Source organism: Protobothrops mucrosquamatus, unplaced genomic scaffold (assembly GCF_001527695.2).
Source record: "Protobothrops mucrosquamatus isolate PMUCROS unplaced genomic scaffold, P.Mucros_1.0 scaffold18, whole genome shotgun sequence".
Lineage (NCBI taxonomy): Eukaryota > Metazoa > Chordata > Lepidosauria > Squamata > Viperidae > Protobothrops > Protobothrops mucrosquamatus.
Genome location: NW_015386403.1, coordinates 2,249,397 through 2,262,968, shown reverse-complemented (window position 1 = coordinate 2,262,968; position 13,572 = coordinate 2,249,397). Strand labels below are relative to the sequence as shown.

The 13,572-nt window shown below is 37.7% G+C and overlaps 1 protein-coding gene across 1 annotated transcript in view; it reads right to left on the bottom strand.

Annotated features, from left to right (window-relative positions):
* ANKRD28 (ankyrin repeat domain 28) overlaps positions 1 to 1,922 on the bottom strand; it is a 55,935-nt gene extending 54,013 nt beyond the window's left edge. The window contains exons 1-2 of the mRNA XM_029283099.1: positions 1,806 to 1,922; positions 753 to 836 (exon numbers count right to left, since the gene is read on the bottom strand). Of these exons, the coding sequence (XP_029138932.1) occupies positions 753 to 836; positions 1,806 to 1,922 (201 nt within the window). The remainder of the gene's footprint in view (positions 1 to 752; positions 837 to 1,805) is intronic.
* Between the last annotated feature and the right edge of the window lie 11,650 nt (positions 1,923 to 13,572).

Genomic DNA, 13,572 nt, shown 5'->3' with positions numbered 1-13,572 from the left:
GAAGAGGGTTAGGTTATATTATGTGAACAATGGGCACAGTTCCGAGGCCCAATAAACTCCCAAGTGCTACAAAAATATTTTAGGTTTCTGCAACAAAAAATTTTTAAATGACAAAAAAAACCTGCTAAATCAGTAATTTTAATTGAGCAACTTTGTTATAAAAACATTTATTTATTTTGGGATTTTGGGGCCCTATGTAATGTTTTATATTAATGGAATAATATTTATGATAGAACACTGAAAGAACTATGCCACATTTTAACATTTTATTGGATTTTTTTCTTGTCCTAACCTCCATGAAAACCAATAACTTACTCATACTAGTAATAAAGTGATTAGGAAGCTTTGGTATTCATGATATACCGAACAGTATTAGAAAGCTTCTTGCATTCATGAAAGAAAATTAACTCCAGTTCTACTAAATTGCCAAATAACATATTCAGAAAGTATTTGAAAGTGGAGTATCAACCTGGAGAATAAACACAAATAAATTCTATGACTAAATACAGTGTCAAAATGACATTTGTCATAGCAATTTTCTTTCTTGCAATTTGTCAGTGATAGTTGAATCTTTAAAAATACATTTTAAAACTATGAGGGTCTTGTTTAACATTAGTTTACTAAAAAATAGCTAAAATCTGTAAAGGAAAGTAATAACAGCATTATCTTGACTTGCATGAATTGAATTTACTAAGATTAAATCATATTCTAAAAAGGAGAAAGCAGTATAAAGAGAAAACAAATCTGCTTACCTGAAAATTGACATCTTCTTTTTTAAATATTAGTGCACGAACTTCATCAGGATCCCCATTAAATATAGCTTGGACAAGTGGTGGCTGAAATATAAACAACAGCAATATATTTTAATTTTAAGGTGAGTAATGCTCAAATGTAATTATATATTAAACCATGAATAACAAAAACATTTAGAAAGTTATCTTAGAAAGTTATAAAAAGCATCATTACAAAATGTTTTGCTTGAACAACTGTACTATTTTCAAAACAAAACAAAAATGTATTCTATTATGGAATATATTACATATTGCGACAGAAAGAAAGTTATATATCCTTACCACATTACTTTAAAAAAATGCAATAATACATTCACTTACAACAGAAAATACAGGAAAGTATATGTAGTTATTGTGATAAGCAAGGAAGTGCAGAATATCTAAATTATCTGTTGATAATCATTACATATTTTGAAAAATATCTACTGCACGTTTTATCATTACAAAACTTGCCAATAGAAAAAAAAGGAAAGTTTATGTAGTTATTGCGATAAGCAAAGAAGTACAAAATACCTAACTTATCTGTTGACAATCATTACATATTTCTAAGAATATCTACTGTACATGTTTGATCATCCTTACAAAATTTAGGAAAACACTGCACATATGCCATAGTGTAATGAATCAATCTAAATCTTAATAGAACATTAGCTTCTATTACAAGATTAAGTAGTTTAAAACCACACGATCTATGTATACATGTTTAAGAACATAGCGCACCATGAGTTCTTAAAAAAGAATTCTCAGCCAATTAGAATCCATTAAACTAGCAGATGCTGACCATTAAACTATTTCCCCTTTTTATTTCTAAAGAAAATGGCCACAATCCTCCTCAGAATATTAGAAAATACAGTTTGCCATAAAATAGTAATTAGTAAGTATATATTGAATTTTTATTAATTTCTATTTTGACAGATGAATTATCAATTATATTTTATATGCAAAAGTATTTATATCAAGTCAAGTGATTTGAACCAAAATTATAATAAGGCACATACAAGAGAAGTCCCTTACCATGCCATACTCTGAAGCTGAAGGATGTAGAGATATGTTTTCCTGAGGCAGTTTGGAAATAAATGTGGGAGAATCATCTTCCACCTCCTCCAAAACAACAATGCACACTCGACTCATTTGATCAATTAAAAAAACAGCAACTTAAATTTGCAATTGCCTTGTTGCAGTGATACACAGACAGAACATAAAAGTTCTTTTCTTCTAACCTAAGTTACAAAAACTACTCCTGTGTTTTCAAATTTTTAACTCATACAACTAATACGTTTACTAGTTGCCAATTCAGTTAACAATGTATTTTCTAACAAAGTTTTCAAGAAATATTTTATAAATAAAAAATCTGTTCCTACTGAATTTTCATTCAGTATTGATCTTAGTTCAAACAATATTAAAATATAAATTACAACAGTGCATATATTCTATATCTTATATCAAATACGTTGCTTTTGTTTAATTTCTACATAAGTTTTTTCTAAACAGTATGCTCGTTGTTATAGACAACATAACACCATTCTGTACAGAAAGAGACAATTGCTCTGGCAGAGATAATCACAGCTCTCTCCAGTCCGACAAGGTCAGTCTCCAGTTAGTAGTAGTCAGATTTCTACCAGAAAAGGCACACATGACTAATCAAGTGCTTCCATTCATAATTCATTTTAATTAATAAAATGTTAGTCTTTATATCTAAAACTCACAAGTAAAAATTATTTTTCTGTAGTTATTCAAAACCAGATCTTCAAGGTTAATATTTCTTCATTTAAAAATTCCTGAAATGTACATCTAGGTCGCAATGCCTTTACACGTAACAATTCAGACAATAAAGGACAATAAAATGCAAATAATAATGATAATACTCTTTGTTCAACCAAGATTCCATAACATACAGTAACAAAGAATGCTTCACTCTATCAGGCAGAAAGCAATGCAGTATATTTGTTGTCAACCATCAGCCCACTGCTCTAGCTGCTCCAAGAAGGCATAAAAACAGCAAGTACAAGCACTTTAGGAAAATACTAAAGCATAAGCACTTGAATTATTGCTTTAGACTTTTCACGCAGAAGTAGTTCATCACTCCAATGCTTCTTTTCATCACTGTATGAATAGAGTTCTTCTTATAGCGTCATTCAGACCAAAGTAAGATGAAAAAAGAATGGGGGCAGTAAGGGGGAAAAAATCAGATCCTACATATAATCAACTTCTTTATTCAAAGATCTATGTCGATGCCACCTTGGAGGTTGCTTCAGGTTAAATGCTCAATCCAAAGACTGCTATTAGTTTGTGATTTTTGATGCAGTAGATATTATTGCAGATATAGTGCCTTAAAAACATAATTACAAAAGACACTAACAGAAATAAAGTTGCACCCACAGCAGTATTCCAATCAAGCGATCATCTAAATAGCAGGCTGCAGAACTGCAGTATGAAATGCCTAGTAATGCTCACATGTTACACTTACCAAAGAACTGAGCTACTGCTCTGGATGCAACTTCCTGTGCAGAGAGAAGAAAGAGCTTTTGGGCAGTTCTCACAGAGTATCCATGCCAGTTGTGTATGACTAATTCAGTTCTAACATAAAAATGCTGTTGATACTTTTAACATTTTCCACTAAAAACCACAAAAAGCCTAGCATACTGGCACAGCTAAGTAACAATATAGAGAAACAAACAATTCCAAACCCTTAACTACTTTCATCTGTTACTCTATTTTTAGAGCAGTCTCTCTTAACCCACTATGAGCATGAAATGTTTCTGACAGATACAGTTATAAAATCAACATTAAAATTTTTTCTAAAGAGACAATCCATTCCTACTTACTAGACAAAAACTGTATATAAGCCACAACTTTAGTATTCTTATAAACCCTAGCAAAAACTGTATTCATATAGAGAAAAATAATCCATTACACTGAATTTACATTTTTTTAGTTCTAATATGCTCAATGGCACCATTGATCTGTAAGAATATCATTCAGAACAGAATATACTGTATGCCCAAAGCACTAGAAACTTAAGAATTATAAAACATACTGATGCTTATTAAGTAATTCTAGTAATAGATTTCTATCCTTAACTGAGAGACAACATAGAAGCCAACATTGGAAGTAATGACCCTGGTCACATTGCATTCCCTTTCCACTGAAACTAAAAAATTCCTATTACTTTCAAAACAGAGTAACCTGCTACAATGTTTGCTAAAACCAGGATTCACAATCCTGACCAGTAATCTTGCTATAGCCTAGAATTTCAGATTTTAATCATTTAAAACTAATACCTTGTACCCCAAAATATCCCTTAAAAATTATTGTTGGATAAAAAACATTTGAGATTGGGTTGAAATGTTCATAAATCAAAATAATAGAAAGAAAATAGCAAAACAAAAAAAAATTCCATGTATAATTGGAATTTCTTGAGCTATACAGGAAACATGCTGAGAGATGACATTTGGACTTAACTTTCTGCATATCCATAAAACTCAGTAAGTGATTTCAACCCAGTCACTATGTCCACATCTCAGAATTTTTATGAGAATAAAATGGGGAAGAAACATTTAAGCATGCTGTTTTAAAATCTTCAATTGCACTAAGAAAATTAATAAACAAAAAGAAAGAAATGAATTATGAAAAATGGCTAAATAGAATCCTCAATACAATTCATCTTCAATTGTTCAATATAATTCAAGCTTACATGTCCCTCCTCAGCAAATGCCATGTTCTGATTTACATGCTTTTAATCCCTGCATGCCACCTGGATTCACCTGTGTTAGATGAGTGGCCATATAAATAATATAAATAAATAAACATCACTGGTAAACAGGAACATTTCTCCCTTTTTTAAATATGTGGATGGCTTAGGCCAGTGGTGGCGAACCTATGGCACGGGTGCCAGAGGCGGCACTCAGAGCCCTCTCTGTGGGCAGGCGCGCCATCGCCCCAGTCCTAGGCCTTCAGCTGGGTTTTATAAAACCTTTTTGCTTTAGCTGCCATGTGCCAAAAAAAAAGATTCAATCAGTCAATTTCAACTTCTCACGGGATCTCGCAAAAGATCTTGCAAAGTTGGAATTGATTGATTGAATTTTTTAGTCCCACCCAGTCTGCCGTTACCACCGCAGCCACACCCACCCAATTGGCCACAGCCGGCCAATGGGCCACACCCACCTGGCACTCGACAATGCATAAGTGAGTTTTGGGTTGCAGTTTGGGCACTCAGTCTCTTAAAGGTTTGCCATCACTGGCTTAGGCATTCTGGACATTAAACATATTTAAGCTGGTATTCTAATTGCCTATTAATTGTATTTTATATACTTATGCCACATGAAAGATAGCACACAGTGTTTTGTTTTAAGAAAGGCTTCGTTCATTTATTCATTCATATAATTAAATTAAGCATAACAATCATAAATGGTATATAAAATGAAAAGATCATACTTTTATTTTACCTGAATCTGAGATTTCCCCCCCCCCCTTGGATTCCTTTACCAGCATTCAAAATTATCTTGTTTTAGGTCTTATTCTCATATGCATTTTGAGAAAGATCTCCCCTAAATCCTTTAGTATTTAGCAATTTATATATCTATTCATATACATATACAAGCCATATACATGGGCTTCATTGTTTATGGCATTATTTGTGTTATGTTTTCATGGTTGCTAAATAAAGTCCTGATATGCAATAAAGATTTTCAGAATAACAGAGTTGGAAGGGACCTTGGAGGTCTTCTAGTCCAACCCCGTTTAGGCATGAAACCCTGTACCATTTCAGACAAATAGTTGTCCAATCTTTTCTTAAAAACCTCCAGAGACAACTTCTGGAGGCAAGTCATTCTACTGAATAATTGTCAGGAAATTGCTCCTTATTTCTAGGTTAGTTCTCTCCTTGATTAGTTTCTATCTTCTGCTTCTTATCCTGCCTTCAGTGCTTTTGCTCTTCCATACTGGAGTTTGCAAATTCCATCTGCCCAATCTGCCCTTGATTGCTGGGTGAGAAGGAAGCTGGAGGTTTGCAAGCTTCATCTGATTCGCGCTACTATACTGCCTGATCTCCACTGGGTAATTGAGTATATGCAGGGACCCAGTGGGGTAGGTGAGCGCTGCAGAATCCCTGTGGTCCATCATAAGAGCGAATGATTTCAGGAGTGTTGCAGCAATTATAATTTTGACAGCATAGTTTAAGTTTAATAATACTTATTTGAAAAAAAGTCTCTTAGTTTTCAATAGTATTTTATTTCTCGATATTACATTTAGAGAGTAAAGTTAATTACAAATTACTGATATACAATTGTTTGCTAAGAAATCTACTGAATTTTCTACTTTAATTTATTAACAAGAAACTTTTTTACAGTTTGACCCTCAGTTTACAGTTCAGGAGACTAAAAATTTCCACAATTTAATTTGTATTCATCAGTTCTTCCTGGTGCTGTCTAGCTGAGGAAAAAATAAACCTCTAAAATGTCTCCAATTTAAATACATACATTTTTAGCAGATTACTCTAACTTGGTGGTAGGGAAAGAAAAACAGGGAAATTTCTTTATGGTTAAAATACGTTGCTAGGGTTACAAAATGTTTTCCTACCAGCTACGGCCACTTGAAAACAAATTCCCCCCCCAAAAAATCCCATCAATATAGCAGGAGGGCTACTTAGAAGTTATTACCATTATCTTACAGTATATTTCAGGAATACTCGCTACTTTCCATTGAAACTATTTGGAAAAAGTGAAAAATAATATTATTCTGAACTTTAGAAGGATGGGGAAAACATAGTCATTACAACAATTTAAAATGTTCAGCATATTAACACATTAATTTCAGCCTTTTTAAAAAGTAATATCATATATTAACAAATGAGCTAATAGTGTAAAACATTTACACTATGTTTTATTACATCTATGTAACAAAATAGTATTAGCATACAATATGCAACTAAATCACACTATAACCTGTGTGTGTTTACTTAAAAGGGGCGTTGTCTTACCTGAACGCCTTTTCTCAGCATGATGATGGAGAATCTACGAGGCTCAAAGAGACTAAGTCTAGAAAAGTTACCACGCCTCCTGCTGGGCTGGAGCATCCCAGTTTTCGACGAAGGCAAAGCAACAGACGATAGTCTGACCCATTGGCTCCTCCTACCCCTGACACAGGACCTGACGGACACTAAGGGGTGGGTGTGGATTCTCCATCATCATGCTCAGGCCAAATGAAGCATCTGTGGAGGCAAACTTGTCTATTTTGTAATGTTTGACAAACGAGGAAGGCGAGGACCAAGTCACCGCCCTTCAGATCTTCCCGCTGGATGCTTGTGTCGCCCAAGCCGCGGATGTTGCAGCACTGCGGGTGGAATGGGCAGTGATGCAGCCAGGAACGGGTAATGACTGTGATTGATATGCTCGTGCAATGCAAGCCTTAATCCACCTGCCTATGGTCGAGGATAAAACTTTCTGTCCCATGGAAGAGAGTTGAAAGGAGATAAACAGTGCCTCAGACCTGCGGAAGGCAGAAGTCCGTTTGATATAATGGCACAAGGCCCTGCGTATGTCCAGAGTATGCCACTGTCTTTCTAGGCCATGAGACGGGCGAGGGCAATAGTTAGGAAGTACCACCTCTTGAGACCTGTGGAACAATGAATTAACCTTGGGAACAAAGGAAGGATCTAAACGAAGGACCACCCTGTCCTCATGGAAAACACACAGGTTCTCTCTGATGGAGAGGGCAGCCAGTTCAGATATCCGTTTGGCTGACATGACAGCTATGAGGAAGGCTACCTTCATAGACAAGAGCCGCAGCGTACATGTTTTAATGGGCTCAAACAGTGGTGAGGTAAGAGCTTGTAAAACCCGCAACAGGTCCCAAGAGGGATAACGACGTACCGCAGGTGGTTTGGCATTAGTCACCCCCTTGATGAAGGAGCACACTATGGGATGCTGTGCCAAGGGGGCTGAATTGTCACAAACCAGCACCGTGGATAGGGCCTCAACCTGCCTGCGGATGGTGTTGGATGATAATCCTTTCTCCAGCCCATCCATCAGGTATTCTAAAACTATCGGAATAGTGATGGCCGAGAGCTGGAACTGGTGCCTTGAACACCAGATACAAAAGCTCTTCCATAGTGCATCGTAAATCCTATTCGTAGAGGGGTGCCTGGATTGCTGAATCATGGCGATCACCCTCATCGAATAGGAGTCTCGGATCAGGAACCACCGCTCAAGTGCCAGGCGGTTAATTGGACCACTGGGGATCTGGATGTTGAAGGACTCCCTGGCTGAGGGCAACGCAACCTGGAGGGAACCTCCACGGGGGAGAGATGGAAAGATCCACCAGATCGGCAAACCATGGACATCTTGGCCAATGTGGAGCAATTAATATGACCTCTGCCCGTTTGTGTAACATCTTGTGGATTGTTGCCAGAATCAGGGGAAGGGGAGGAAAGGCATACAACAGATCCCTGGGCCAAGGGCTGCGGAGGGCGTCCGTCCTCTCTCTCCTGGAGACGGGAACCTAGAGAAAAATCTTGGAAGTTGGGAATTGGCTGGAGAGACAAATAGGTCTAATACCGGAGGACCAAATCTGTCCGTGATCTCCCTGAACAGGGCGGGGTCCAGGCACCACTCAGAGTGATCTACCGTTGACCTGCTCAGGGAATCCGCCTGTTGATTTGCTTCCCCCGAGATGTTTTCTGTTTTGAGGGAGTAGAGGTTGATCTCCGCCCAAGAGTTCAACAATTGGGCCTCCTTCATGAGAGATTTGGAACGGGGCCCCCTTGCCTGTTCACATGAGCCTTTGCTGCTACATTGTCTGTGAGCACCAGGACATGTTGCCCCGCCACCCTGCTGTTGAAGTGGCATAAGGCCAGATGTATGGTCCTGAGCTCTAACCAATTTATATTGTGTTTCAAGTTTGACAGGGACCACCGGCCCTGAGCTAATTGTGATTGAAGGTGTGCCCCCCAGCCAAACAGACTGGCATCCGTAGTCAGGGTAAGCCTGACCGGTTCTTTGAACAGGGAGTCTCTGGCCATCGCTGGGGAGGTCCACCACTGAAAGGATTTCAAGATCTGATGTGGAACCCGCACTCTCTGGTTGGAAGAGCTGGTGCCCAGTCTCTGAAACGGGAGCAAAACCCACTGTAGATCTCTGGAATGTAGTCTGGCCCACGGGACAATTGCCATATAGGATACCATCTTCCCTAGGAGTTGCGAAAGTATGGCAAGAGTGACCACCTGCTCCTCTCGGACCCGGTGTACCAGGGTCCGAATGCTGTCCCGACGGTCCTGCGACACGTATACCATACAAAGGTTCGTGTCTATGACCGCGCCCAAATGGAGGAAATGGGTTGATGGAACAGTCTGACTTTTTTGAAAATGCACAGAGAACCTGTGTGTCTGAAGGGTCCGGATGGTGAGGGCCAGGTCTGACTGAGCCAACTGGAATGATGGGGACTGGATAAGAATATCGTCCAGATAGCATTGAACTCGTATTGGAATTTGTCTCAGATGGGCAGCCAGCACTGCCAAGATTTTTGTGAACACTTGAGGGGCCGAGGAGAGGCCGAATGGTAGTGCTTTGTATTGGAAGTGTTGGTACGCATGGCAAAATCTTAGGAACTTGTGATGACCAGGGAGGATGGGAATATGTAAATATGCCTCTGTTAAGTCTATGGATGTCAGGAAATCCCCCCTCCTGATGCTGGCTAGGATAGACTGGAACGTCTGCATCTTGAACCTCTTGTAGATTGTTTGTGAGGCAATTGTCCAAATTGGTGGAAAGCTTTCTGCAGTCCTGACAAGGTAAGGAGCCCAAATTTAGAGAAAAGGGAACAAAATCCAATATGGGGAGAAAAACACGAAGGGAATATACAACCTGCTAGTCTGCTAAAGGAGCCAAAAAAGGTGCGTCCTGCTAAGCAAGAGCAGTGTCCGTCAGGTCCTGTGTCAGGGGTAGGAGAAGCCAATGGGTCAGACTATCGTCTGTTGTTTTGTCTTTGTCGAAATCTGGGGTGCTCCAGCCCAGCAGGAGGCGTGGCAACTTTTCCAGATTGACAATTATTTTGTGTTTCTTCTATTTGCAAATAATTGCACCAACTGTTGTCACCTTCTCACCAAGCTGCTTGTAGCCCATTCCAACCAAGCTGCTTGTAGCCCATTCCAACCTTGTGTAAGTCTACAATCTTGTCCCTGACATCCTTGGCAGTCAATTTCAACTTCTCGCGGAAAAAAAAAAGATCTTGCAAAGTTGGAATTGATTGATTGAACTTTTTAGTCCCACCCTGTCTGCCATTACCACCGCAGCCACGCCCACCCAATGGGCCATGCCCACCCAATTGGCCACACCCAGCCAATGGGCCACACCCACCCAGCACCCGACGATGCATAAGTGGGTTTTGGGTTGCGGTTTGGGCATCGGTCTCTAAAAGGTTCGCCATCACTGGTTTATGAATTTCAACTCTGAAACATTTTTGTACGTCTAATGAATTACATCAACAGTAAAACATTTACTAAAATTTGAAGTTTACATGTACTAGGTTATAAGGAAATAAATATATTATTAATCATATCTAGTATAGGTTATCCTACTACAGGTAGCCCTTGACTTACTACAGTTCATTTAATGATCATTCAAAGTTACAACCACATTTAAAAAAGTGACTTATGACCATTTTTCACACTTATGACTGTTGCAGCATCCCCATGATCCTGTGATCAAAATTAAGACCTTTGGCAACTGACTCATATTTATGATAGTTGCAGTGTCTGGGGTCCTGTGATCTTCTTTTGCAACTTTCTGACAAGCAAAATCAATGGAGAAGCCAGATTCACTGAACAACCATGTTACTAACTTGATAACTCCAGTGACTCAGTTAACAATTGTGGCAAGAAAGGACATTAAATAGGACAAAATTCACTTAACAACTGCTTGCTTAGTAACAGAAATTTTGGGCTCAATTCTGGTTGTAAATAAAGGACTACCTGTACTAGAATACAAGTAGTCCTCAACTTACAACTATTCATTTAAATGACCATTCAATGTTACAATGGCACTGAAAAAAGTGACTTGTGACCGTTTTTCACACTTAAGACCATCCCCATTCAGCATTCACATGGTCATGTGATCAAAATTTGGACACTTGGTAACTGGTTCATATTTATTACATACCCAAGGGTCATGGGATCACCTTTTCTGCTCTTTTGACAGGAAAAGTCAATGGGAAGCCAAATTCACTTTACAACTATGTTAGTAACTTAATAGTTGCAGTGATTCACTTAACAACTTACTTAACAACAACTGCAGAGGCTATTGCCAGACAGTTGAACTAGACATCCAGTTATGAGGCCACTGCCATACCACCCAATAAAAAATATAGTTTCTATAGATAAACTTTTAAAAATTCCAACTTCTGCCAATTATTCATTATCACTACACCTGAACAATGTGACTTTGTGGAACCACAAGGATTAAATTTAGTCATTATATATGAAGTAAAGGTATACCGTAGATATTAAAAGAAACTAGTTCTTATCAATAGTGCTTATTTTTATACTCAACCTTGCATGGACTACAGTCTCCATAATGGAATCTAAAACAGGGGTTCCCAATCCCTGGTCTGTGGACCAGCACCAGGCTGCAACATGCCAGCAACCAGGCCACTGAAACAAACAAAGCCCCATCTGTGGGATGCAAGCAGCAGGCAAAACCACACCCACTCCAGTCCAAGGAAAAACTTTTCTCCATGGAAACCAGTTCCTGGTGTCCAAAAGGTTGGGGGCCACTTATTTAAAAGATTAAGAAACACCATGTTTCAAGAGCAGAGGAGAACGAAAAGAAAAAAATCTGAGTGTTTGTAGTAACAACGTTTAAGTTTAGTCCTATAAATCAGTAAAATACAGAAAAGAAATAAAATTGCTTGTCCTTATTCATTATATACAATACTAATATAAGCAGGTACTGGTTTTGGCTCTAGAAAACAATGATGCAGGACAGTTTACTTTTGCATTTCAGTTTTAAGAAGAAATTCAACTTGAGAAAGTATAAAATTCAAACACTTGGATCCCTACCCTATTTACACCCTACTCTAACTTAACTGATTTTTATTAGTATTTACATCTGTATGTGATCAGTTTTTTTTTTTTACCATTTGTAACTTGAAAGATTTAATATTTGCAAAACTGAAACTCTTAATTTACAAGATACACAGTAGAATTTTTTTTTGCATAGGTGATCCTCGACTTATAACCACAATTGAGCCCAAAATTTATGTTGCAAAACAAGACCATTTTAAAAAACAGATAAATAAGAACGTTATTTTAATCTTTTGAGGAAATACACACATGTATATATACTGGATGCATGTATCTGGGAAGTAGAAGGAGAAATGCTTATATTTGTATATACATCATACACACAATTTAAACATACATGCACACATATAAATTTAAGACCTAAATCAAATTATTGCAACACCAAAACAGACATCTTTTAAGTTGTAACCACATAAGTCCTAATGGTATATTTCTTTTGATTACTATAAAGCACAAGGGAAAGGCATATAAATGTCATTTTAAAATGAGGTCTGAATTTGTTGTGATGAAGCTAATAAACAGTATAAAAAGTAGACTACTGCCCCCTGCAGTACAACATCAGAATATCATCCAGTGTGCTACTGTATTCCAATAATTATATTTCTGCATGCAAGTAAATTGTTGAAATATATTTGAGCCATATAAATATATTTCATACATTTTACATATTATTAAACTAGAGGGGAGTAGATTGAAATTGGACAGATTGAAATTGTGCTAATAATTCTAGAGTTTTTATGCATTATCAAAATAAAATTATTTTCCCCAGCTATTTATAAAAGCCTGGTTTAAAGTGATAATTTCTCAAATTATGTTGAATGACACAAGAAACTGTCATCAGACTTTTGAAATTCAAAGCTGTTAGTTCATGAATGAATTTAAAAATCTACAAATAGCAAAAATCAGAAAATTCACTTTTTAAAAAAGTGCCAGAAAATTTAACTATTAAGTGACAGAAGCATATGACTGAAAATCCTTGATAAAAGACAAAAACAATTAAATCTCTTTCAGTGCCAATCTCATCATTTAGATCAATGATAGAGCATTTATTTAGCAAGAATGCTGAAAATTATATTCTGGATGCAACATGTTTGAAACCTGAATCAATGTTCAAGTATTGCCTAAACAGAAGATCTGAATATAAATCAAGCTTACACAGTACCCCTTGATTCTCTAAAAATTAATGAATCACATTTTTAAAAATTTATTATAATTTTGATAATTTATTTGATTAACTATTACGGTAAGAGTATTCAGCCCTCTACAAGGATATCATTCATGTACATTCTTCAGTGTCTCTGTACCTTCTGGACAAAAGTCCCTTTGATCGAGCTGTACTGAAGAATTTCCTCTGAAGGACTTCAGACTTTGGCCCCGCTCCAGCCAATGGAGAACTTGGCACGACCGAGACTGAGAATCCCTTCCCCCCCCCCCTCTTCTTTTGATCTTCCACAGCCGGACTTATGATTTGAGCAATTTATCCGAGGACGGTCCTATTCGCCCTGCGCGATTCACCCCTCGCGCAGGCCTGGCCCATTAAGATCACAAGGGCCCACCTTGAGGATGGGGTTTGGAACCCCGAGAGGTGGCATGCTGCGGGTGCCAATAGAAAATCACTTAAAATGGCCAAATTAAGATTCTTTTTAAAGGGGTGTTTTAATAAATTTTTAGGGGGATCAAGGGTGGTGGGGAGGGGGGAGGATCACC